Source organism: Vulpes lagopus, chromosome 5 (assembly GCF_018345385.1).
Source record: "Vulpes lagopus strain Blue_001 chromosome 5, ASM1834538v1, whole genome shotgun sequence".
Taxonomy (NCBI): domain Eukaryota; kingdom Metazoa; phylum Chordata; class Mammalia; order Carnivora; family Canidae; genus Vulpes; species Vulpes lagopus.
In genome coordinates, this window is record NC_054828.1 from 28251746 (window position 1) to 28279324 (window position 27579).

Consider the following 27579-nt stretch of genomic DNA (forward strand, 5'->3'; position numbering starts at 1 on the left):
GAGCACAAAGCCTAACAGGGCTTGATCTCATGACCCTGAGATCACAACCTGAACCAAAACCAAGAGCTGGAGGCTCTACTGACTGTGCCACCCAGGTAGCTTACCTACCTTAAGTACAACACTGGTAGATTGAAAGTAAAACGATGGAATAAGACATACCATGAAAATATTAATAAAAACCTGGAGGGACTAATATTAATATCTGCTAAAATAGAATTTACAGCAAAGAAAATTTACATAATAAAAGGATCAATCCACCAGGAAAACATATAGATCCTAAATGGGTACATGTAAACCAAACAGTCTTAAAATATATGAAGCTAAATAAAATTGATAGAGTTCAAAAGAAAAAATAGACAAAGCAACAAATATAGTTAAAAACTTAATAATTTCCCCTCAGAAACTTAAAGAACTACTAGTCACAAAATCAGCAGGGACAGAGAACAACACAATAAACCAATAGGGTCTGACATAGACAGAACACTCCACCCAGTAACAGCAGAATACATGTGTTTTTCTAGTGCCCACAAAACATTTACCAAGATAGACTATTAGTCACTAAAACAGATCCCAACTAATTTAAAAGAATTTAAATCATACAGAGTGTGTTATCTGACCATAGAGGAATCAAACTAGAAAGTGATTACAGAAAGTCAACAGGAAAAACTCTAAACATGTGGAATTAAACAACACATTTATAAATAATCCATGGGTTAAAGAGAAAGCTTTAAGCAACATAGAGAATATGTAACATATGTAACAACTTTGTATAGTGAGACAGTAGCTAGATTTATTGTGGTCACTTTGTGATGGTGATTTTATGATTTCTATAAATGTTAAACCAGTATGGTGTACACCTAAGGCTAATGTGGTATTATAAATCAACTGCACATCAATTAAAAAATGTGAAAAAAAAAACAGAAGATAAAAGAAAAACTATAGACCAATATCCTTCATATACTTAGATATAAAAATTCACAATAGAGTATTAGCAAACCAAATCCAGCAAGGTCCTTAAAGAATTATATGCTGAGAAAACAGAAGTGGAAAATATTCAGATATACAAGGTTGCTTAACATTTGAAAATCAATCAGTAATCCACACACCAATAGAGTAAAGAAGTCTATTGATGCAACAGACTATTGATGCAACAGTCTATCTATCAATTGATGCAGCAAAAGCACTTGACAAAATTTGGCACCCACTTGTGATAAAAACTCTCAGAAAATTAAAATGAGGGGAACCATCCTTAAATTGATAAAGAATATATACAGGAAGTCTACAGTTAGTATCCTTCACAATGGTGAAAGACTGAATATCTTTTCCCTTAAGACTGGGAAAAAGGCCAGAATGAACACTCTTATCACTCTTATTCAACATAGTCCTGAAAGTTCTAACTTCTGCAACAAGGCAAGAAAAAGAAATAAAGCCAGAGAGACTGGAAAGGAAGATAAAACTGTCCTTATTTGTAGATGACATATTGTCTATATGAAAAATGGCAAGAAATCCACCAGTATATATATACACAAACACCAAAAAAAAAAAAAAATCCTAGAACTACTGAGTTCAGTAAAGTTGCCAGTTACAAGATCAATACACAAAATGAATTGCATTTTGATAGACAATGAACATAATTAATTAAAAACATATGGAAACCTGGGATCCCTGGGTGGCGCAGTGGTTTGGCACCTGCCTTTGGCCCAGGGCGTGATCCTGGAGACCCAGGATCGAGTCCCACATCGGGCTCTCAGTGCATGGAGCCTGCTTCTCCCTCTGCCTATGTCTCTGCCTCTCTCTCTCTCTCTCTCTCTCTCTCTCTCTCTCTGTGTGACTATCATAAAAAAAAAAACCCATATGGAAACCTATATTCAAAAACAAATACCATTTACAATTACTCTAAATACAATGAAATAATTAGGTATATACTTAATACAACATGTATAAGATCTCTAAGCTGAAAATTACAGAATGCTACTGTAAGACATTAAAGAAGATCTAAATATATGGTCATATTCATGAGTCGTGTTCACAGATTGGATGAATCAACATTATAAAGATGTGTTGTAATGTAATTCAATGTAATTCCTATCAAAATCCCAAAAAGGTTTTCTTTAAATAATCATACTCTAAAATTGAAACAAACTTTCAGGCCCCCCTGAATAACTAAAATAACAAGAGAAAAATAAAGTTGGAGGAATCATGGCACCTGATAGTAAGGCATCTAGCAACATTAATCAAGACATTGTGGGGCACCTGGGTGGCTCAGTGATTGAGTGTCTACCTTTGGGTCAGGTCATGATACCAGGGTCCTGCATCAGGCTCTCAGCAGGAAGCCTGCCTTTCCCTCTGCCTCTGTCTCTGCCTTTGTGTGTCTCTCATGAATAAATAGATAAAATCTTAAAAAAAAAAAAAGACATTGTGGTATTGGGGGAGAGAGATACAAAGAACGGTGGAACAGAAGTATAAAACCTAGATTTAACCTACACAGATAGAGCCAGCTGATTTTTGGCAAAGATACAAAATTAATTCATTGGAGTAAGTATAAGTGTAGCCTTTTCAACAAATGGTGCTGAAGCAACATCTATAGGAAAAAATAGTAAAGTTCATACTTTATACAAAAACAAAAACCAAAAAACCCCAATCTAACTGTATGACTAAAGGAGCTAGAAAGACGAGAACAAAGCCCAAAGCCAGTAGAAGGAAATAATAAAAATTAGAGCAAAAATAAATGATACAGACCAAAAATAGAACAGATCAATGAAACCAGGAGCTGGCTATTTGAAAAGATCAACAAAATTGATAAACCTTTAGCTAAACCCACAAAAAAGGGAAGAGAACTCAATTAAATAAAAGCAGAAATTGAAGGAGGAGAAATAATAACCAACGCCAAAAAAACACAAAGGTTTATAATATTATGAAAAAGTACATGCCAACTAATTGGACAACCTAGAAGAAATGGATACCTTCCTAGAAACATATAACCTTCCAAAACTGAATCAGGAAGAAGTAGGATTTGAACAGATCAATTACTAGCAGCTATATTGAATCAGTAACCAAAAACTCCCAACAAACAAAAGTTCAGGACCGGATGGCTTATAAGTGAATTCTACCAAACATTTAAAGAGAACTTATACCTATTCTTTTTAAGCCATTCCAAAACATAGAAGAGGAAGGAAAGCTTCCAAATTCACTTTATAAGGCCAGCATTATACTCATACCAAAACCAGATAAAGAAACACACAAAAGAAAGAAAGAAAGAAAGAAAGAAAGAAAGAAAGAAAGAAAGAAAGAAAGAAAGAAAGAAAAGAAAGAAAGAAAAAACTACAGGTCAATATCTCTGATGAACATAGATGCAAAAGTCTTCAACAAAATATTAGCAAAGATAATCCAACAATACATTTAAAAAATCATTCACCACAATCAAGGGATTTATTCCAAGGATGCAAGGGTGATTCAATATTCACAAATCAATGTAATATAACAAAAGAAAGGATCAAAACCATATGGATCATCTCAATAGATGCAGAAAAAGCATCTGACAAAGCGCAAATGATAAAAACTCCGCTCATGATCAAAACTCTCAACAAAATAGGGATAGAGGGAACCCACCTCAACATAATAAAGGCCATAATATGAAAAGCCCACAGCTAATATCATACTCAATGGTGAAAAATTGAGAACTTTTCCTTTAACATCAGGAACAAAACAAAGGTGTCCACTCTCACCGCTTTTATTCAACAGAGTAGTAGAAGTCCTAGACACAGCAGACAAGAAAAAGAAATAAAAGGCATCCAAATTGGTAAGACATGAAACTTTCAGTATTTGCAGATGCCATTATACTATATATATAGAAAACGCATAAGACTCCACCAAAAAACTACTAGAACTGATCAATGAATTCAGTAAAGTTATAGGATACAGGGATCCCTGGGTGGCACAGCGGTTTAGCGCCTGCCTTTGGCCCAGGGCGCGATCCTGGAGACCCGGGATCGAATCCCACGTCAGGCTCCCGGTGCATGGAGCCTGCTTCTCCCTCTGCCCCCCCCCCCCCGTGACTATCATAAATAAATAAATAAATAAATAAATAAATAAATAAATAAATAAATAAATAAAGTTATAGGATACAAAATTAATATACGGAAATCTATTGCATTTCTCTACACTAATAATGAAGTAGCTAAAAGAGAAATTAAGAAAACAATCCCATTTACAACTACAACGAAAAGAATGAATTCCCTAGGAATAATCTTATCACCAAGGAGGTGAAAGACCTGTACTCTGAAAACTATAAAACAATGGTGAAAGCAACTGAAGATGACACAAATAAGAAAATATTCCTTTCTCCCGGAAGAACAAACATTGTTAAAATGTCCATACTACCCAAAGCAATTTACAGATTTAATGTAATCCCTATTAAAAATACCAACATTTTTTCTCAGAACTAGGACAAGGAATATTGATGTTTGTATGTAACCACAAAAGGCAATGAATAACCAAAGCAATCTTGAAAAAGAACAAAGCTGGAGGTATCACAATCCCAGATTTCTAGACATACTTCAAATCTATACAGATCCCAAAAAAGTAAGCTACTGGCACAAAAACAGACACAAATCAATGGAACAGAATAGAGCATCTAGAAAAAACCCTGCACTTTCATGGTCAATTAATCCATGACACAGGAGGCAAGAATATACAGTGGGGAAAGTCTCTTTGACAAATGGTGCTGGGAAAACTGGATAGCTAGCTACATGCAAGAGAATGAAACTGGTCGACTTTCTTACATTATACACTGAAATAAACTCAAAATGGTTTACAGACCTAAATGTGAGACCTGAAACCATAAAATTCCTGGAAGAAAACATAAGCAGTAACTTTTTGACATTGGCCACAGAGATATTTTTTAAGGTATATTTCCTCTGGCAAGGGAAACAAAAGCAAAATTAAACTATTGGAACTGCATCAAAATAAAAAGCTTCTGCACAATGAAGGAAACCACGAACAAACGAAAAGGCAATCTGAATGGGAGAAGATATTTGCAAATGATATGTCCAATAGGGGTTAATAACAAAAAATATTAAGAATTTTTATAACTTAACACCAGAAAACCTAAATAATTCAATTAATAAATGGGCAAAGAACCTGAATAAAGTTTTTGCCAAAGAAGACATACAGATCTCCAACAGATACATGAAAAGATGCTCAACATCCCTAATCATCAGGGAAATGCAAATCAAAATCAGAAGCAGACATCCCCTCACACCTGTTATAATGGCTAAAATCAAAAGGACAATGAGTATTGGTGAGGATGTGGAGAAAGGGAACCCTTGTGCACTGTTGGTAGGAATGAATGCAAATTAATGCAGCCACGATGGAAAACAGTATAGAGGTTCCTCAAAAAATTGGAACTACAATATGATTCAGCAATTCCACATCTGGGTCTGGGTATTCAGGAAAAGAAAAGAAAAAAAAACACTAATCAAAAATATATATGCACCTCCATGTTCACTGCAGCATTATCTATAGTAGTGAAGATACGGAAGCAACCTGTTTTCATTGATGGATGAATGGATAAATAAGAGGTAATATATAAACATTATATATACATGTGCACACACATGATTATGATTCAGCCATAAAAAGAAATCTTGTCATTTGTCACATCATTTATAGATAAACCTTGAGGGCATTATGCTAAGTGAAGTGAATCAGACAGAAAAAGACAAATATTATATGATTTCATTTATACATGGAATCTAAAAACAAAACCAAACACAAAAACAAAATCTAAGAGCATAGATCTTAAAAGTCCTCATCAAAAAAAAAAAAAAAAGTTTTTGTAACTATGTGTGGTGATGGATGGTAACCAGATTTACTGTGGTGATCATCTTTCAATATATACAAATATCAAGTCATTATGTCGTACTCCTAAAACCAATATAATATTATTTTTTTGTAACTTTATCAGAGTTTGATTTGCCAACATATAGTATAACACCCAGTGCTCATCCCGTCAAGTGCCCTCCTTAGTGCCCGTCACCCACTCACCCCATCCCCCCACTCACCTCCCCTTCCACTACCCCTTGTTTGTTTCCCAGAATCAGAAGTCTCTCATGTTCTATGTCAATTATATGTCAATAAAGCAAAAACAAAACCACAATACCCCACAGGGTTAGGCTTCTTATAAAATATTATGTGGGGGCAGTTGGGTGGCTCAGTCGGTTAAGCATCTGACTCTTAATTTTGGCTCAGATGGTGATTGCGGGGTGGTGAGATGGAGCACCAGATCGGCTCTACCAGGACTGTCCCTCTGCCCCCCCCCCCGCCTCCCCTGTGCACATGCACATACTTGAACATGTGTGAGCTCTCTCTCAAATAAATAAAATCTTTTAAAAAATATATGGATTTTTGTTTTATTCTACCTTCTTGCATTGAGGAAAAACCAGTAATAAGAATCAAACCATTTTGTTCACTGGTACCTGCATGGAGGACTTTCTTTTTCTGAATCTTTTGATTTGAAAGATTCTCTGGTACTTGGAACAGATTTAGGGATGATATTTGTGTTGACTCGATGTCAGAGTGAGGTTTCGCACACTTTTCTGGGGTCGAAACCATAGAAGAGATTTCTTTTTGATGCCTGTATTGATTTAGATGAAAAACAAAGAAAGAAAGAAGAAAAAGAGGAGGGGGTAGACAAAAGATTTCCAACAATAAGGCAGAGTTAGATCAATACGATCATATTACAAACAAAGAAGTGAGTCTCCTCTTGTGTGGAACAAAACAGGTTAATTTAAGGACAATCCTAATGCCCACCCACTCAAAGCAGAAGAGTGGACAGGGGCCCAGATGTGGTGTCATTATATATGGCTCATATCACAGCTTTGTTCCTTCCTGGCTGTGTGACTCTGTGAAGTCCCTCAATCTTCCCTGAACATCATCATTTTCCTCCTCTATAAACTACAGGAAATTCAGGTGTGCACTGACTCTATGGGACTGATGTGAGAATTAACATGAGGGAGAGCCAGCTGTAAACCAGAAAGCCTAACAGAAAACCATTTCTCCAACCAAAGGGTTGAACACCTAGCCCTTAAAAAAGCCAGAGAAGGGAAATCCTTGCCTTAGACCCCTGTGCAAGTACCAGACGATAGCAAATCATGCTAGTGAAGATCTGGGGCCAGGAGGGACCCGAGAAATACCTGAGAATATTACCAGATACATCTTTTCTGAAGTTCTGAACATAGTAGCCACAGAAAGAAAAGTTTCCAGAACAATCTCTAGTTCCAATACTGTAAAGCATGGCCTCTCCCTATTATCCCCCACCTGAATGCCTGCTTCATAGACGACCCCCACAGCGTTTCACAATCTTGTGTGTGTTTGTATCCCCTACTACACTGTGCATCTTGTGATGGAAGGGACTGGGTTTATATTAATCTGTGCATCCCAGATTACCTGGCACATGGTGTGTACTCCACAAATGTTTGAAAAAAAAAGGAAGGTGAGAGGAGATTTGGGGGCCGAAACATTTTTTCACCTGGTAGAAAGCTAGAAAAGGCAATTTGGTTTTGACTACAGCCAGGTCAGTGAGTTAACTTTTCCTAATGTGCTGTTATACGGTAGAATAGAAGCATGCTACCTGAGGAATGAGGCACTGAGTTTTAGTCTTTCCCTTATATTAATTTAGAGCTCTTATTACATCACAGGCATATCCTCATTTAATCTCCCAACAACCCTATCACTACCATTATTCCCATGTTGTAGATAAGGAAACTGAGGCTTGGCAAGGTTAAGTAACTTGCCCAAATTTACCCAACAAGTAATGGTGGGAAGCCTGGATTAAAACACATTTCTGCATGACTCCAGAACCTGCCCTATCCAGCCTCTAAAAAAGAAATATAAAAAACAAGAGTGTATCCACTACTCAAGCAATAGCAGATATAAAAAGTGACTAAGCCAACTTCCAAGTAATTGCTGGTGATTTTGTCCTGAGATTTTTAGTTTGATTAAACAAGGGAAAGAAGACAGTTAAGGTATACAGAGTAAGTTACACTGAGGTGCTGTCCATTTATTTGACTCTAAGTTTTTTGTTCAAATTCTCTGAATTTAGAAGATGTATCTAAGCTTTTCCACGTAAATACTCCAAAAATAATGTAAAATTTCATTATAAGATGGCCCAGTATTCATTTATCTCTTTTTACTGATCCCATACTCATGCCCTGTCTCCTACCCATATTAATGCTTAATTTGCTAACAGGAAGACAGTGAATTTTGATGAAGATGGAATCCTGATTGATAAATTTCTTTTCAACTTCTTTCTACTTGCTATCACTTTTTTAAAATAAAAAGACATCCTCCTAAATGAGTATGTATATGAAGCTGGGATATTTGAAAATCTGTGCAGTGTTAAATTGTTTTCATAAGATTTGACACCTTCCCTGAGTGTTGGGGTTGTTTTGATTTTTGTTTACAAATTACTAATTAGAGACATATTAGAATATAGGGTAGTAAAGGACCCGAAGCATTATCTATCCCAAATCCTACCACCACAGCCACCGTTTTAATGAGGAAACCAAGACTCAAACAGCAATGGACAGGTCTGGAAAGAAGTCAGGGATTCTCTAAGATCAACACAGAGTGGAGTCCAGACCCTTGGGCCTCCTGATCCCTGAGTCAAATCTCCTGCACTACTACACAGCACTCCTGCTGTGCTCTGTCACTGCTGGAGTTGGGGGACCAACCCACGCTGGATAGAGATGAACCCTTAACACTGCTCTTAGGTGCCACTAAACGATTTCAGAACTTACACATAAAGGTCAAATATGTGACCTCCTTAAGCCATATATTAGATTGTTAATTAGATTATGAATTCTTTTTCCTTAAAAAAATTCTAACATAATCAAGCTATGTGATTCTTTTCACTAAGAGAAATCCCAAAAGTACTGTAGAAAGAATAAATGTCAAGGAGAATGAACAGAGTATCTGAGAGGACTCCAGTGATGGGGAAAACAGGGACTTTGGCATGCTCACTTATTGTTCCCTTCCTTTTCTCCATTGTACCACCAATCCATGATCAAGGACTCCGAATAAAGGTCTTTCACCTTCTCCAGGTCACTTTGTCCCTGCTCCATTTCCTTAATTAAAAGAGTCAGATCTTCATTCTGCCAGAATGAGAAGTAAATATATTGTGATATTTTATAAAAGAGTTCAAATTTCAAACATTTCTGATAGAAAACCAATTGTATCAGGAAAAGAAGAATCTGAAGAATTTCATGTATTTCTCATATTATTGCATTTTAATAAACAGCTTTATTGAAGTATAACTCATATAAAATAAACTGAATGCATTTAAAGCGTACCATTTGAATAGTTTTGACATTCACACCTGTAAAATCTTCATTGCAATCAAGATAACAGACATATCCATCAACCCCCAAAGTTTCCTCCGACCCCCTTGTAAATTTGCTATCCTCCATACCCCCAAATCCCTCTCCCATTCCTAAGCAACTCTCATCTTCCTTCTGTCATTATATATTAGTTTCAATTTTCTAGAATTTTATATAAATGGAATAATCCAGTATATATTCTTTGTTCAGCTTCCTTCACTCATATAATTGTTTTGAGATTCACCCATGTTCCAGCATGAATCAAGAGTTCATTCATCCTTATTGCTAAGTAGTATTAGATTGTATAGTGAATACCAAAATTCAGTCACCTGTTGAGGGACATACTTGGGCTGCTTATGAACAAAGCTATAAACATTTGTGTATAGGTCTTTGTATGGACATTTGCTTTCATTTCTATTGAAAAAATATTTATTTTAGTGTGATTCACATTGTCCATTTTATCTTGGTTGATTTCTGGTAGTTTTTGTTTAGTGTGGAAGTGGCCCATTTTTTCCCAAGTTGTCAGATTTATGAATGCAAAGTTGTTTGTTATATTCCTTTTATAATTCTTTCGATGGCTATAAGATCTAATATGATATCCCCTATTTCTAATATTAGTTCTTTGTGTCTGCTCTTTATGTCTTTGTCAGCCTTCCAAGATGTGTTATCAGTTGAGGTTTTTTTTTTTTAAAGAAACAGCTTTTCATCTCATTGATTTTCTCTATTTTCCGATTTTCAATTTTATTGATTCGTACTGTAATCTGTATTGTTTCCTTCCTTCTTGCTTTGGGTTTATTTTGCCTCTCTTGTTCTAGTTTCTCGAGTTAAGAACTCAGATTGTTGATTCAATAACTTTCCTTGTTCCCAACAAACATTTGCTATAAATTTCACCCCCAACACTGTTTTAGCTGTATTCCACATAGTTTGATACACGGTGTTTTTGTTTTCATTTAGTTCTAAGTATTTTTAATTTCCTTTGAGACTTTCTCTTTGATCTATAGATTGTTTAGGACTGTGTTGTTTAAATTCCATGTGTTTAGACATTTTCATACTGTCCTATTAATTTCTCATTTGATTCGACTACGGTCAGAAAACAGACTCCATGATTTAAATGCTTTTATTTTATTTTATTTTATTTTATTTTATTTTATTTTATTATTTTTCTCAGTAAGATTTTATTTTTTTCTTTTTGTTAACTAGGAAAACTTTTTTTTAAAATAATAAATTTATTTTTTATTGGTGTTCAATTTGCCAACATACAGAATAACACCCAGTGCTCATCCTGTCAAGTGCCCGCTACCCAGTCACCCCCACCCCCGCCCTCCTCCCCTTCCACCACTCCTAGTTCATTTCCCAGAGTTAGGAGTCTTCCATGTTCTGTCTCCCTTTTAAGTTTTTATTTAAATTCCAGTTAGTTAACATACAGTGCCATGTTAGCTTCAGGTGTACAATATAGTGAATTCAATACTTCCATATATCACCTGGTGCTCATCACAATATGTGCATTCCTTAATCCCCATCTCCTATTTCACCACCATCACCCACCCCCGCCTTGGGTCACCATTGGTTTGTTCTCTATAGTTAAGAGTCTGTTTCTTGGTTTGCCTCCCTCTCTTTTATCCTCCTTTGTTCATTTGTTTTGTTTCTTAAATTTTACATATGAGTGAAATCTTATTTTTCTCTGACTTATTTCACTTAGCATAACAACACTCTTTAGCTCCATCCATGTCATTGCAAATGGAAAGATTTCATTCTTTTCAATGGCTGAGTAATATTTGTGTATACATATCACATCTTCCTTATCCATTCATCAGTTGATGGACACTTGAGTTGTTTCCATAATTCAGCTATTGTAGTCAATGCTTTTAAATTAGCTGTGGTCTGTCTTGTAGCCCATTGTACAGCCCATCTTAATATACTCTGAGAACTAGAAAAAAATTTATATTCAGCTGTTGTGGTGGGGAGTGTTCTACCTGTGACAATTAGATCTTGTTGGTTGACTACAGTGTTTAGATCTTCTCTGTCCTTCTTGATTTTGAATCTAGTAGTTTCTATCAGTTGCTGGGAGGAAAGTGCTGAGGTCGTCTCCAACTATAATTTTGTATTTGTCTATTTCTCCTTTCATCTCTATCAATTTTTGCTTCAAATATTTTAAAACTGTATTGGTTTGTACATACACATTTAGGACCCTTATATATTCCTGGTGGATTGATTCTCTTATTAATATGTAAATTTTATTTGCTGTGAAATTTACTTCATTAGTTATTAATACAGCCAATCCAGATTTTTATTAATATTTATATGGTGTGTCTTTTTCTTTTAAACTTACCTATGTCACTGTACTTGATATGAGTTCTTGTATTTAGCATATAACTCAGTCATGTTTTTTTTTCAGTCATGTTCTTTTATCTACTCTGCCAATATCTATCTTTTGACTGATGTAATTAGACCATTTACATCTAAAGTAATATTTGGTATGTTAACACTACTGTTACTTTGTTTTCTACTTGTTTAAATGGTTTTGTTCCTCTGTTTGTCTTCCTTCAGGTTACTTGAATTTTTAAAAAATAATTCTATCTTGGTTTATTTGTACTGTTTTTGAGGATATCTCTTTATATTGTTTTCATAATGGCTTCTCTGGGTATGCACAGCATATGTATGTGTCTTATAACAGTCTACTGGCATTAACTTTTTACTACTTCAAGAGAAATATGGAAACCTCACTTTCACTTAGGTTGCTTTACCTTCCTTACTTTTAAATATCACTGTCTTGAGTATAGTGGTATAGTTTTTATTTTAATAATTGAATATGATTTTTAAGTCTCACAAGGAAAAGGATGCTCTATTACATCTACTTATATTTTCACTCTTTCTCCCTTCCTTCATAGTGCTCCAAGATTTCTTATTTTATCATTTCCTTTTGCCTGAAGGACTTCCTATAGCCAATATAAGAGTAGGGCTTCTAGCAACAAATTCTTTTAATTTTTATTTGTCTGAGGATATTTTTATTTCCTCTTTATTTCTGAAGGATAGTTTTGTCCAATATAAAATTTGTGGTCGATGATTCTTTTTCTTCCCACACTTGAAAAATATTGTGCCACTTCTTTCCTGGCCTCCTCAGTCAAATCCATTATCAATTTGGTGTCATTTCTTATAGTCTGTTAAGACTTTTGTTTTTCTCTTTGATTTTCAAATGTTTAACATGGTGTGTCTTGGCATGGATTTCTTTGAGTTTATTTTCTTTGGAGTTTACTCAGCTTCTTCAATTTGTATTATGTTTGTATCTTTCACCAAATTTGAGGAGTTTTCAGTTATTATTTTTCCATGTAGTCTTTCAGCTCCCCTCTCTTTCTTCTCTCTTTGGGGAACTTCAATGATACTGATGTTGGATCTTTCAATAATGAAAGATGGTTCCCATGGTTCTACCCTTTTTTTTTTTTTAATCAATTTTTCTCTCTGTTGTTCAGTTTCGCTGAATTCTATCATTTGGCCTCAAGTTCAATGATAAAATCTAGTCATCTCCACTATCACTACTGAGCCCACCCACTGAGTTTACTTGCTATTATAGCTTTGAGTTCTATAATATCTACTTGGAAATTTTTATGACTCTACACCTTTGCTGAGATTTTCGATTTGCTCCTTTATCTCCAGGTAACTTATAATTGATTGCTGAAGCATTTTTATTATAGGTTAAAATCTTTGTCAGGTAATTCCAGCATCTGATTCATCTATCTCAGTATTGGAGTCATGTGATGGTCTTTTCTTATTCAAGTTGTGATTTTCTTGGTTCTTGGTATGGTGAGTAATTTTTCACTGTATACTGAATATTCTGGCTATATTGTGTTATAAGACTTGGGTCCTATTTTAAAACTTTTATTTTAGCTTGCAGTAACCCTGTTTAAATTTAGCATGTGGGACTTTGTCCTACTTTTGTGGGCTGTTACTCCAATAGGCAGTTTAATTTTCAGAGCCCTTTTGATATTATTTTGGTCTTCTTTATTAATCTGGTGTTACTGGAGCTCCCACTGGCCCCTGCTGGTGTTGTCTGAGCAGGCAGAAGGAGTTTCCCTAGTCAGACTGCCAGATGTTTCTTGGTGCCTCTACTGCTGTCTTCTGGGTGTCCTATGTCACTGGGTGGTGTAGGATGATCTCTGTCCTACATTGGAATAGAGTTTTCCTGGAATGGACCATTAGCTTTGACTGGGTCCCGCTTGCCTGTTCTTTGGTGTCTCTGTGCAGAGAAGAGTCTCAGGTCTGTGGGGGGAAAAGAGGCTTCCCAGGCTGGGCCACTTGTGGCTGTGTCTCTTTGGCTTGTCCTACCCACCTACCCCAGTGAACCTATTTTTCTAGTATACTTTTTATATGTTTGGAGACTCTCATAGTTAAATTTCACTTTCATTTGGGCACAACTGTGTGTGCAGTGCCTTTTTTCCAGTTATTTTCATCAAGGCAAGCTGCTACAGTGTCAAGAGTTCAAGAATTAGGAGTTCAGCTCTCTTTTTGTGGGACAGTAATCTCTACTTTGTTCACAGAGGGAGTTCTTAAGGGTAGGGAGTAAGAGTACTGAGTAGCCCCAGAAAGCACTGCCCCTTTGGTCTTATTGATGCTGGACAGGGGTAGAAGATTAGCTCTCCACTCAGAGAGGACTACAGTGGGGGTTACTTCCCTTTCACACTTCATTTATTTTTATTATATGGGGTGTTGATGGAGGCTCAGCTCCCCATCAACCCTCCCTGCCATCAGGGATGGGGGTACTGTGGAGTGTTGCCTATCTGCAGCTCACACTTCCTTTATCATTTTCACTGATGCTGAGTGTTTGTAGAAGTTCATCTCCTCGCTGAATCCTGTTGAAATAAGGGATGTGGTGAAGCACAGCATTGTCTAGACTGTCTTCATATTGCCTTGCTAAGTCTTAGAGCTTTCTGGTGGGATAAAGGCCCAGTTTGCCACTGGACTCCATGGTGGGAAAATCAGAACACTTCTACCATCTATTGGAGAGGGAATGGACAATAAACTTCCCTCTCATTCTCTGATACTATCCTAGCACAGAATTTAGAGTACCACCTACTCTGTCTAGTGGGGTTTGGAGGATCAGCTTTCCATTCATCCCTCCTCACACTACTCCAGCAGTGAGGGGTGGAAGATTAGTTGTCTGGTCAGCTCTACCGATACCACCTGGCAGAGAGATCAGAGCACCATTGCTTGCTTCCATGGAAGTGTGGAAGACCAGCTCTTTGTTCAGCTCCACTCAAATCGCAGGGAAAGGAGGGCAGTTTTTCCATTATTGTATGGCTGAATTATGCAAGTACTGCAAAAAAAGTTTCTGTTGTTAGGGCACCTTCTTCTCAGTCCTTTGGAGAATAAGCTTTTCTTGGGTCATTTTTTTTTTTTTTTTTTTTTTTTGAGCAGGGGTTGTGGGTGGTCTTTGTCTGTTAGAGATTTCAAGTTGCAGAGTTCAGCAGTGCCCTATCTGGAATATGTGGAAGGCATTAACAAATCCCACAAGACTTATTGCCATAGTTCTCCTTAAGTTTGGAGGTCCCTAGGAATTCTACCTTCTTTTCATCTTTCAGAGCATTCCTATGCTTATTTGTTGTGTTAAATCCAGGATTTTTTTAGATTAAGATATAGAACCTAGGAGAAATGAGACTACACCATTATTGCAGGAACTGCAATAATTGAAGTCCCTCCAGTAATTTATCTTATAATTAGGTTTAAAAAGTAATTTATCTTATAATTAGATTTAAATAGGGGGGAAAAGCCTTACATATCTATCCATGCAGTTACCATGCAGCTATCCATGTGCCATTATTCTTTGCTTTTCATTCCTTAGTGTAGATATGTATTTCCATCTGGTATGATTTTTTTTTCTGCCTAATGTACTTCCTTCAACATTTCTTGTACAGCAGATTTATTGGTGATGAATTTAGTTTTTGTATATCTTTGAAGTCTTCATTTCACTTCCCATTTTGAAAGATATTTTCAGCGTATAGATTCTACACTGAGCTTTTTTTTCCCTTTCAGTACTTTAAAAATATCATTCTACTGTTTCTTCACATGCCTTGTTTCTGATGAGAAATATGCTGTCATCCTTATCTGCATTCCATACATAATTTCTTTTTTCACCCTATTCTTTAAAGATTTTCTCTTTGTCAATACTTCTGAGAAGTTTAATTCTGATATGACTTGGTATGATTTTCTTCATGTTTCTTGTGGTTGGTGCTCATTGTGTTTGGATCTGTGGGTTTATAGTTTTCAACCAATTCGGAGAATTTATGACATTATTGTTTCAATTTCACATTTATTAGGCTACCTGAATTTGTCCACAGCTCACTTATGCCTTATTTTCTGGTGGCTTATTGTTTTAATTCTCTTTCTTCTCTATGCTACATTTTGGATAGTTTCTATTCCTGATTTACAGTTTACTAGTCTTTTGTTCTGGAGTGTTTTACCTGCTGTTGTTCCTATTCCATGTATTTTTCATCTCATGCATTGTAGTTTTCATCTCTAAAAATTTTGTGTCTTACTTGAATCTTGCATGTCTCTCCCTTTTTGAACATATCAAACACATTTTTGCGTGTAAACACATATTTTAATGCTTTAATATTGAGTCAGCTATGCATATGTTTTAATTTTTCTGTTCACTTTTTCTTGTTATGGACCTGTATTTTCCTGCTTCTTTATGTACCTGGTCTTATTTGATTGGATGTAGAAATTGTCAATTTTATTTTTTTAGGTGAAGGATATTTTTGCTTTTTTATAATTATTCTTGGGGTTTGTTCAGGGATGTAGTTAAGTTCCTTAGAAATAGATTTATCCTTTTGGGTCTTGAATTTAAGATTTTCAAGGCAGAACTGGAGCAGCATTTGGTTGCTCATACTCCTGAGGCAAGATCCTTCTTTATACTCTACCCAATACCCACAGTATTATGATGTCTTCCAGTCTAGCTGAGGGGGGGGTAGTCACTATTCCCTGTGTTGTGTAAGCTCAGAAAGGTCATTGTTCCCTCCAATCCTTTCAGATGATTAATCCCCCAGACTCTGGCAGTTTCTTCAAATGTACACACTGATTGGTACTCTGGCTTGTCCTGGATTTAAAGTGACTCCAGAGGACAGAGAATAAGACAAAAAATATTCTCTAGAAAGACATTCTTAAAATGCATATCTTCAGGCCAACACTAGAGGACTGGAGAATAGAATTTTATTTACTTTCTCCTATCAGCTCATTAGAATGAATTCTTTATCAGATGGTCCCATGGATATATAGTCTGAAAAGTAAGGAGACAATTACCTAGGATCTGAATTTTTCTTAAGTTTCCCACAAATGTCTGCAAATAGCAGTGGTTAGCAAACTTCAGGTAGGGACCCTCTGGGATGCTTGTTAAAAATACAGATTCCTAAAGTTTGGCAAAATTTGATAATTATTGAATCTGACTGATGGGTATGTGGGGCAAGGGTCCATATATTCTTCTACTTTTGTGTATTTGAAACTCTCTATAATAAAAAGCCTAGAAGAAAAACAAAGTATATTAAGATTCCTGGGCTTCTATGCCTAGAGCCTAATTTAGCAGCTCTGAAGTGTGACCCAGGAATCTGCATTTTCACAAATCCTTTACTTCAGATGGTCCTTGGACCATATTTTGCAGTACATGGTGAACTGATTTCATCTGGTCAACTTAATTGTCTTTATGGTTGCAATTTTCTCAAATAAGGCTTCCAATAGCCTCCAGTCTGTAATGCTCAAATAAATGAACACTCTCTTCTCAATTCATTAAGCTCTTACCTGAACAGCCTCTGGAGGACACAGATCCTTGCAGCCAAAATTATAAAAGTGGAACTCTCCCCCAGTCAAAGTAGCAAGCTCTTTCAAAAAGCCATTTGCAATCTCATCATTGTAATTGAAGGAGATGGTGTAAATAGGAATTTTCTGAAAAACTTTGACTTGCTCTATAACCATTTCAGGTGGCTGAAATTATACATTTGGGGGGGGGGGAGCAGATGGAAAGAGAGAGAGGAAGAGAAAGAAAAAATAAGATGTGAAAATCCTTAGTATTTGCTAGAAATAGTGAGATTCTCAACTAGTAATTCCTTACACATTGATGAGTGGCTTCTTGGAAAGGTGTCAATTCAATTCAATAAACAAAGCAAACACTGCCAGATGGTGAGAGTATGATAAAGACCAATGACTCAGCCCTTGCCTCTGAGGGCTCACAATTTGATGTAGAAAAGAATCTGGAAGAGAGATATGACTAACAAAATCATTCAATTTTAGGTGTACCCAAACCTAGAGTTCATGCTTTTAAAGTGCTGGGATATACTTTAGAGCACTGAAAGTATCAGGGTAGAACATCCTGGCTATTGGAATTCTACAGGGTGAAGCTACTGGATCTCAATGTGGCTTCCAAAGCATCTACTTGAAAAGAGGATTTTCCAGCTTCATACAGGCCACGGTCAATGTGTCTCCCACAGAGTGAAAGAAGAGATAGTTATGAGGGCTCCATGTGCTAGACGCTCTGTTGGGAGTTTAACATGGCAGTTAATCCTCACAACCACCCTGTGAGGTAGTGTTAGAAAGACAGGTAATTGCCTACTAATATAAATTCCTTTCATCCTTTTTTACTGGCAGCAACCTGGTTTTCTTTTCATGACAGCAATGTGCCCAGTTTAAAACAAACAAACAAACAAACAAACAAACATACACATAAAAACTCATCTTCTGACACTCTCCTGCAGCTAGAGTTAGCCATGTGACCCAGTTCTGTCTGTTGAGATACAGGCAGAAGTCCCAGGTCAGATATTCCTTTTCTCTACTAAAAAGACAAATATTTAACAACAACAACAAAACCTAATGTCCTTCCCCTTTCCATTCCCACTCACCCTTGGAAAATGAACACTGCCTAGATGTGGAACAGCCACCTTGCAGCCAGGAGGGCAGAAATTATAAATAAAGATGGAGAATGAACACACACACAAAAAGCTGTTTTTTGGAGACATCCTTGAATAGCTGTAGAAGCTAGACTACCCACTGCTGGGATTCTTATCCATAGAAATATAAATCTTTCCATGTTTCAGCCATCATTTGCTCTTCTGCTTTTCTTCCCAGTAATATGCAAATCTAACGTGGCCCCACAGACAGAAGGAGAAATTGAGATTCAGAAGAATTCAGTGTCCTAGGGCCATCAAGCTCTTAAGTGGTAACACTGGAATTCAAAGCCAACTTTTAGTATTAGAAGCAATGCCAGACTGTTCATTCCTCTCATTTGGTCTCTTGGTAAGGACTGACTCTCAGGTTATGTTCCATTATCAGACCCTCAGGAAAGATGAACTGATGAATTCTCCTGCCATCTCTCTACCACATTACCACAGCCCTGCTGAGAACCTTCAGAAACGGCCTCCCGATGGTCCTGCCCCCACTTCCTCTGCATTTCTCAGTGCCAGGAGTCCCTCTTTGATTGACCTAACTTGCTGGCTCCTTCGGCCAATTTGCATTCTCCACCTCCAGTTTCTACATTTGGCCTTTACCCCTTCCCTGTATTTGTCTTATGCGCTCTGGGAAGGCAGAGTGAAAAGGGAGAGAGGACTCTGGACACACCACTGGCTGGCCTTGGGCAGCTCATACATTGCCCAGTAAGGTGGCTGGTTAAGTGGTCTGATCTCATTCTAGCCACTGCTTACATACAGCCTCAGTCTCTGTGTCTGGCTCCAGCACTGAGCCTGCCCCTTGCCCATTAAGTCCACCTCCACCTCTCATTTTTTTTCTCTCCTCTCCCCTCTGGCCATCAGCTGGTTTCTAATCAAACAGTAACCTAACCAAGCTGACCACATCCCTCTTGACAAAAGCAAACACAGAGCAAAGCCCTCTCTGCTGCCTCCCCTTCCTTCAGCCTGGCTTCCATTTCTGAGTACCTATTATGTATCAAGCACTAAGAGCTCTGCCTCTGCTCTCTGCCTGCACCCTCCCTATGACCCTCTGTGGTGGGTACTTTTGTTGTCCTCATTTCTTACCAGGGAATCGTGGCCACTGCCCCTGATACCAGACTGGAGATGCTAGCTCTAAATTCTGTTAATTTTATAGTGTTTTAGCTAGGAACTATTCCTATACTGACTTACAGCTAAGGTATTTGGGAAGGGAAAGAAATTAACACTGATTTAGTAATGACTGTGGGTGCCAGGTACTGTGGGCAGCATTTTCATCTTTTCAAATGCTACCTGACATTATTTAATTTATTTATTTGAACACGCCTATCACCCTATAAAACATAGGCTTTGCTAAAGACAGGTACCTTGTTCATCTTGCTTACCACTGTATTCCAGACTGATAATGCCTGGCCTATAAAAGATGCTCAGTAACTGTAGAATGCATTCATGGGAGCATCATCTCATTTACTCAAAGCAACCCTATGAGTAGGGAGTATTAGCTTTAAGCCACAGATGAGGAAAGTCACAGTAGAGGACTTGCCCAAGGTCATTCTGATGGGCAGTGCTGGGGGTGAGCTTCCAACCCAGGTCTCTGGTTCCAAAGCCATTGCCATCATTGCATAGAGCTAAAGAGGGTACAGGCAGGAGAAAGTCTGTTAGTATAATGTGGTGAGCTCCCCACCTGCACTCAGCCTCAGGTAATATTTGCTAACCTGGTATGATGTTCTAGTACCAGGTGTGGTGTTAGAGAGTTAGGCAGAGGGTTGGGGTGCACCTTGACTCCAGAAAGAGCTCTATCCCTGCAGTGGAAAATAGCCATTGACCTCCTGCCTGGACCCCACCCAAGGATTCCTCTCCCTGGTTTATCCCCTCACAGCTTTAAGATGAGACTCAGAATATGGAAGCAAACCTTTTACCACAGCAGTCTCATGGACCCTGACTCCTCCCAGCCACTTACTCTATTAGCTCCGCTATAGAGTGTAGTGGGCCTTCTCCTTGTGTGAGTCCTGTATCACATAGAGGAAACATTTCTCAGCTCTGGACTCCTTCATATGTTCCCCCATAAAAGTCCCTTCAATACCGAAATGAGGCCAAGCAGCATACCTGAGAGACTCTTGTCAGTCCCTCTTCTTGGAACCTAAACAGATGTGCAGCCAGAGGACCCTTTCGCCAATAATGTCAACTTGGGGTGGCAAGAAAGGCAAGGATGGTCCTCCTAACTGCCTGATGAAGGCCTGTTTCTGCAGGTGGCTCACCCTGTACCCACCCCTTGCACACCTCATTATCAGGTTTTACCCATTCATTTTTGTTTAGAATGGTGCAAGAAACTTTTCTCACTCCCATGTTCTTGATATCTGCCAGGGTAAGTTCCTAACTTCAAAGAAGCCTCAAAATGACTGCAGCCAAAGACTGCACTGGGTTTTGTCCATTCATACCTGGAGATGCCCACCAAAGGACACATAGCAATTCTACTTTAATAAAGAATTATTCTTCTTTATTAGAATTCTTTTAACTTGATTAATTTAAGACTTGTCTTGCTATATTATTCTTCCCTGGACATTTAATAAACAAGCAGTAAGCTGCTATCTATGGAATTAAATCCGGAACAATCATCTCTGTGTGTCCTATCAAGCAGAAAATTCTGCTGAGTATTGGGAACAATAGCACTGGCCTTAACATATTCAGGTCCTACAAAGTCAGTGAAAATTCAAAAAGAAATGTAGATCTAGTGATACATCTTAATGTCCTCCACACAGAACATGAATATCAAATATTCTTTTGCTTTTTGGAGAGAATCTGAGAAACAATGCAGAAGCAATGGACTGCATGTGAGAAAAGGCAGCTATGAACACAAAATGCCTACGTAGGATTTAGAAATTACTGTTCAGGTGGCCTGCATAGTTCCGATTCCAATTATCATCTGTATCCATAGTTCTTGATCTTTAAGTGGACAGACCTTCCAGTGAAAGCTAGGGAGGGCTCTTCTCCCCCAGAGAAATGTACAAGTACATTTTGTACACACTCTGGGGAGATTCTAGACCCTTAGAAGTACATGGGGGAAGTGGATCAAGAATCCTTCCCAATACACCCCCAACAGGAGTGTTACTTCGTCCATCCCTTCTGGGGACTATTTGGCAGTATCTATCAAAATGTATACCTTTGGACTAACCACTTCTCAGAATTTATACTACAGATATACATATGCAAAACATGTGTGCACAGTTACTTTTGCAACACAGTGTAAAACAGAAAGACTGAAAACAACCTCAACATCCATCTCCAGGAATACTAGACAGCTATAAAAAAAAAATGAGGAACCTCTTTATATATTAAGCAATTTCCAAGGCATATTGTTTTATTAATAAAGGTGCAGAATCATATGTATAATACACTACCATTGATATATTTATAAAAGGGAGTATATGTAAATACATTTCTGCTTGCATAACAATCTCTGAAAGAAGATACAAGAAACTGGTAGCATACATTGCGTCTTAGCTAGTGAACAGGAGGTCGGAGGGAGAATTTTCTCTGCATACCCTTTTGTACTTCCCTAATTTAAATCATGTGAATATATTACTCTTCAAAAATAAAATAAACAAAATTAATTTCCAAGACATTATATTAGACATTATATTAAATCTATGTAATGGAATATGATGCAGTCATTGAGAATGATGTTTTGGAAGAATTTCTCATGACTTGCAAAAAAATACATATATTAGATGAAACAAGGCATAACACGAAATTGAATTATGACTAAGTTAAACTTTCTTCTTTTTTTATGCTTATATGCTTATCTATATTTTCTAAATTGCCTATAGTGCAAACAGTAAAATCTGTAAGTTTATTAAAAAGGAAAAGACTGCTTGTCCAGATGGCTTTCAGATTGGAATCTCTAGCTCCCATCTTCCCCAAACACTGGCCCCACATTTCTAGGGCCTTCCGGTCATTCCTAGACCACAGGTGCTCAAACTTGACTTCCTCCACCAGCAATTCCCAAGCCTGTTCCTTCTTTAAATTTAAATTTAAGTCAGTTACTAACATAATTATTATAAACCAGAAAATGAGTCACCATGATTCCTTTCTCTCTTGCTCCCATCTTTTCCTCATTCTGTCCTCCTCTGCTCTCAAACTGGTCACCAAGTCCTTTGATGCTACTCTATTATCTCATCTCTGAGGAGAATCCTTTCCTACATTTCTGTTTCCTACCTGAGGTGGGCCCTCACCAGCTCCCATCAAGATTTAGTCTTTCCCTTGCACTGCTGAGGCACATTCCTAAAATATAAGTGAATGGGACCACCTGACCTGCTGAGCCCCCACCCACCCTCTGTGGTAAAGCCCACCCACTTTTTCCAGGTGGCCATCAAGGACAATCTCCCCCAACCAAACTTTCCAGCCTCAGCCCTGACACTCTTCCAACACTGCCCTTGCTCTCAGATTGTTTCTCTGGGCAGTCCACAGATTTCCACACCTCTGTTCCTTCTGCCCAGAATATCAGTAATCTCCTCTGTCTAGAAAATTCCTTCTCCTCTTTCCAGCTCAAATTTCTCCTCCTCAGTGGAACCTTCCCCAGCCTTCTCTCCATCTTGTACAGCAGAATTCATCTTTCTGCTCCCAGACATCTCACAGCATAACAACCCCGCACCCTGTGTCAGATCAGAATTAACCACATATGTCTAAGCATATCTTCCAAAGTGTAAGTGTCCCTAAGGCAGGGGTAAAATACTATTCACGTTTGTAGCCTCAGACCTTGGCACCACACATGGAACATAAGCAAGACACAATAAACTGTTTTTGAATAGAAAGCACAGTGAAGTTGATAAAAAAAATCTTTCCAAATAAAATTTCACTTTACATATAACTTCTTTGTCATAGATATAATGCCATAATAAAATCCAGTTGCTTTACTATTTAAGCCCTGGCCCATTTGACGCAGGATATTTTACAATATTTGCCTAGCACTCTTCACGTGCAAACACTTCACAATGAAGGATGCAAGTTGATACTAATTCACTTTAGCGGTTAATTTACATTGTACTGGCCTGCAAATCCGTATGTTTATTTAATGCCCAGAGCATTAGTCTTTCATTCACAAAGCTCAAAAGAAGATGAACAGACTCCGCTAAAACTTTTCAAATATTTTCCAGTCAGGCTAAGCAAAACAAAGAACATTTCACTAGAAAGGCATGCTTTTGTTTAAATGATTACTAAGTTAAAATTAGGGGTAAAACCAAGGACATTGTGCAGTGACATGTTTAGATTTGGAGTCCCCAAAGGAAAAAAATCAAAAAGAATCTCCTCACTCTTAGTTTGTAATAAAATATAAACCAGACCTCAATGGAAAGTGGATATCTCCTTTCATGGGGTTGGTCTCCAGGCCTGTGGGTGTGTGGCGTATGAACCAGACAACACTTGGCTGTCACATAAATTTTCCTCTGCATTTCGGCAGACAAAGGAACTCCTCGTTGTATTTTGTCACCTTAGTTCTGGTCCCTAAGCCAAGGAAACATCCCTCAAAAGCTTTTCAAGCTGTTTCAAGCAGCTGAAAAAGGTCTCTCAAACCCATTCTCGGCATTTACTTTCAGGATATTGTCTTTCTTCCCAACTTTGGTAAGTACCTGATCAGGTCTCCCATCTGTCAAAAGGTAGATTACTTGTGTTTCTTTATCAGCAAAAGCAATTTGCAAGGCATGCAGGGTGTTTGTGGAACTTCCGATCTACAAAGGAGAGAGAGAGAGAGATACTAAGCACATCCTGAATCTCAAAAAAGATCTCACAAATAAGTGCTATTTATTTTCTGCTTCCAATGAAAGAAAGAAAAATACTTGTGAAATAAAAGATAAAATAATATTGGGGTAATAATCTAAACTCAGTAATTCCCAGGAGCCAAATCCCTGGGTGTGCCATAAAAACCTCTATCCAGACAATTCCAGGATTGCTAGAAGCCAGGACTATGGATTTCCTGTCATGACGACACAGCTCTTAATGCAACTTTATCTTTGTGTGTTTATGTGTGAGGCACTAACTCAGTTACTGTTCATTCGGCTGTCAACATGGCTTAAACATAGAGTCTGATTACAAGCCTGGCAGGGCACACCAGGATTTATTCAAACATAAGCATGGTAACATCAGCAATCTGGGGTAGAGCAAAGAAACTCTAAGTTTTTCAAACTCCTGCAGTTTCTGCCCAAGGATATGGAGCACTGTCAAGAGTGTCACTGCCAAACTTGTAACAAGAAGAAGCCAGACGATCAACAAGTAAATGCCTTTTGTATCGCTCATCAGAGTGCTCAGATCACAGGGCAATTCACCTGCCCCAAATTGTGAGAACAGACAGACACCTGCAGAGACCAGTGAGATGCAAGCCCTGGCTTCTGGGATGAGATGCAGCAGATAGATACCAGTAAGAAGAGTTGGGCTGGGGTGGTTGAGGAAGTGATAGAGGCTAGCCAGGTATATACTGGTGAGAAGGTAAAGGTCCATGGGCCACAGATCTAAGGAAATCTGCACCCTCTTGAAGGCTTATTGCCACAAAGGCCACAGGGTGCTCACAGAAAAGACTGGCCCAAAAAAGTCTTCATGGTGCAGAACTGGGGGAGAGGAACAAGGACACAAGGGACCCTCATCCTCTACCTCACCCTCAGAACAAAAGCCCTTATGTGTGAATGTGTGTAGTAGGGGGAGAGGAGGGTAACACAGTCACCCTTAGGGCACTGGTGAAAATCCAGGACAGCAGAGGGAAGGGAAGGGGAAAAAACTAAACCATCCACTCCTGGAGAAGAAGCCGGCCTAGGTGTCAGGCTCCGAACTCCTGGGAGGGACACACCCTGAAGCCTCCGGGAGACCAGGCCATCTAAGATGAAGGCTCATTCAGAGAACACCCACTCCTGCACTCCCCTATGAACACTGAGTGGCAGGAAACTTATAAGAGACAGACTCTCCTGGCAGCCCAATGTGAGTTGAAAATGACAATCTGAGGGTGGAGCAGACACTGAAGAACGGGTCTCTAGCACATCATCTCCCACCGTAACCCCAAGTACCACCACAGGAATATGATGGGCACAGTGCGCAAAAGGTAATGGTAACAGACCAACCTCAAACCTAGCCCAACTCTGGATTAGATTAACTATACCCCTCTACCCTCCAAAAGAAAGGTATGCTCATTTCCAGACATAAATAATATTTACCTCAGTCTCTATATATTATACATGATGTCCAACTTCTAACAACAACAACAAAGCATACTAAAAAGACAAAAACCCAACATATTGCTATGATACAAAAGCATTCATCAGAAACAAATTCAGATAGGAAATAGAGGCTGAAAATGTTTGAAAGAAGATTTTTTATTTTTTTATTTTATTTATTTTTTTATTGGACTTCAATTTGCCAACATACAGCGTAACACCCAGTGTTCAACCCATCAAGTACCCCCCTCAGTGCCCATCACCCAGTCACCCCCACCCCCCACCCACCTCCCTTTCCACCACCCCTTGTTCGTTTCCCAGAGTTAAAGGTCTCTCATGTTCTGTCTCCCTTTCTGATATTTCCCACTCATTTCTTCTCCTTTCCCCTTTATTCCCTTTCACTATTTTTTATATTCCCCAAATGAATGAGACCATATAATGTTAGTCCTTCTCCATCTGACTTATTTCACTCAGCCTAATACCCTCCAGTTCCGTCCATGTCAAAGCAAATGGTGGGTATTTGTTGTTTCTAATGGCTTTTTAAAAAACTGTGATTAATACACGAAAAATTCTAATGGCAAAGTTGAACAACACTGAAGGCCAGATGGGAAATTTCAGAGGGATGGAAACCTTAAGAAATAATTGAATGGAAACAGTAAAAATAAAAAACACAGTAATGCAGATGAATACAAAGAGTAAATCAAAATAGAAACAAGCATCAAAGGGCTGTGGGATGATATCAGATGGTCTGACATGTGCATAATTGGGAACACAACAAAGAAAACAGGATAGGAGAAATAACTAAAGAAAAAGAATGGCTGAGAATTTTCCAAAAACAATAACAGATATAAACCCATGAACCCAAGAAGGTCAAGTAGGATCAATAAAATAAAATGCCCTGACACTCCTACCAGGGTGGTGGCAGAGAAGGTGAAGTAGTGAGCCAAGACTCTCATCTTCACCAGAAGTAACAAGTCCCCCCTGCCCAACAGTATCCACTCCTACCCAGCAGTAATGAGGTACTCTACCCCTCAGAGTCCAAGTAAGGAAACTGGACTTAACCTCTACGTCTTCCTCACAGTATGCAGCCTTTTGGGTCAAGCCTCTTTTAAATGCATTTAACGTTTACCTAAGTTATTTCATGAACTGAAAGTTTGTTCCTTTTTATTGATGAGTAGCACCCATCATTGTATAGACGTAAAATTGTTTATCCATTCCCTACTGAAGGATATCTGTGTCATTTCCCATTTTGAGCATTTATAAAGAAAGCTGTTACAAACATTTGGTTACAAGTTTTTGCATGAATATACATCAAAAGCTGTGAAGGGCCTGAGATTTTACCTTACTTGCAAATTAACGTGGGTGCTGGCAGATGATCCAAGCCTCCTGGGGCACTGACAAAGGACTTTACCACTCACATAGCAGTGGCCAGAACATCAGGGTTTTGTTGTTTTTGTTTTTTGGGGTTTTCTTTTTTTTTTGCACCAGTTTCCTGAGCCTCGATTCCCAAAGGGTGATGGGAAGAGGGTTAAGTGACACTTGTACACACAGTAGGTTATGTTAAAGTGGAGGGACCTTGAATATTCTATAATGGACTGTAAGCATGCTTGTTCTTTGCTCTGGAATAAGATATTATCTTTATACTGGATATTAAGCATGCCACCTTTTGCTACTTTCCAAGGCTGTTTGCTATATAGACATCCATGAAAAGAGAGACCAGAAATTCTTGACATAAGGACACAGATTATTGATTTGAAATCATTTCCTCTTAATGTAGGCTTTTAGTGCATTAAATTCCTTCTCAGTACAGTATTATCTGCATTCCACAAATTTTCATGTTTTGCTTAATTTTCATTAAATTCTATGAAATTTTAAACTTGGTGATTTCCTTTTTGATCAGTGAACTATTCAAAGCCTGTTCTTTAATTTCCAAGTGTTCTGAGATTTTCGTGGTATCTATTACTGATTTCTAGTTTGATCCCACTACAGTCAGAAAACATCTGTGTGACTCAATATTGTATGATTTCAATTTTTAAAATTTTGTTAAGGGTTGTTTTATGACTCAAGATATGGTCTATTTACGAGACTGTTCAA

General features: G+C 38.0%; 1 protein-coding gene across 7 annotated transcripts in view; it reads right to left on the reverse strand.

Annotated features, from left to right (window-relative positions):
- VWA3B (von Willebrand factor A domain containing 3B) overlaps window positions 1-27579 on the reverse strand; it is a 205380-nt gene that overhangs the window by 77964 nt on the left and 99837 nt on the right. For all 7 annotated transcript variants that reach the window (XR_005988108.1, XM_041757342.1, XM_041757338.1 and 4 more), the window contains 4 exons: window positions 23917-24015; window positions 17160-17342; window positions 9022-9152; window positions 6477-6634 (listed from right to left, as the gene is read on the reverse strand). Coding sequence is in view for 6 of the 7 variants with exons in the window: in XM_041757342.1 (XP_041613276.1) it covers window positions 6477-6634; window positions 9022-9152; window positions 17160-17342; window positions 23917-24015 (571 nt within the window). In the remaining variant the exon portion in view is untranslated. The remainder of the gene's footprint in view (window positions 1-6476; window positions 6635-9021; window positions 9153-17159; window positions 17343-23916; window positions 24016-27579) is intronic.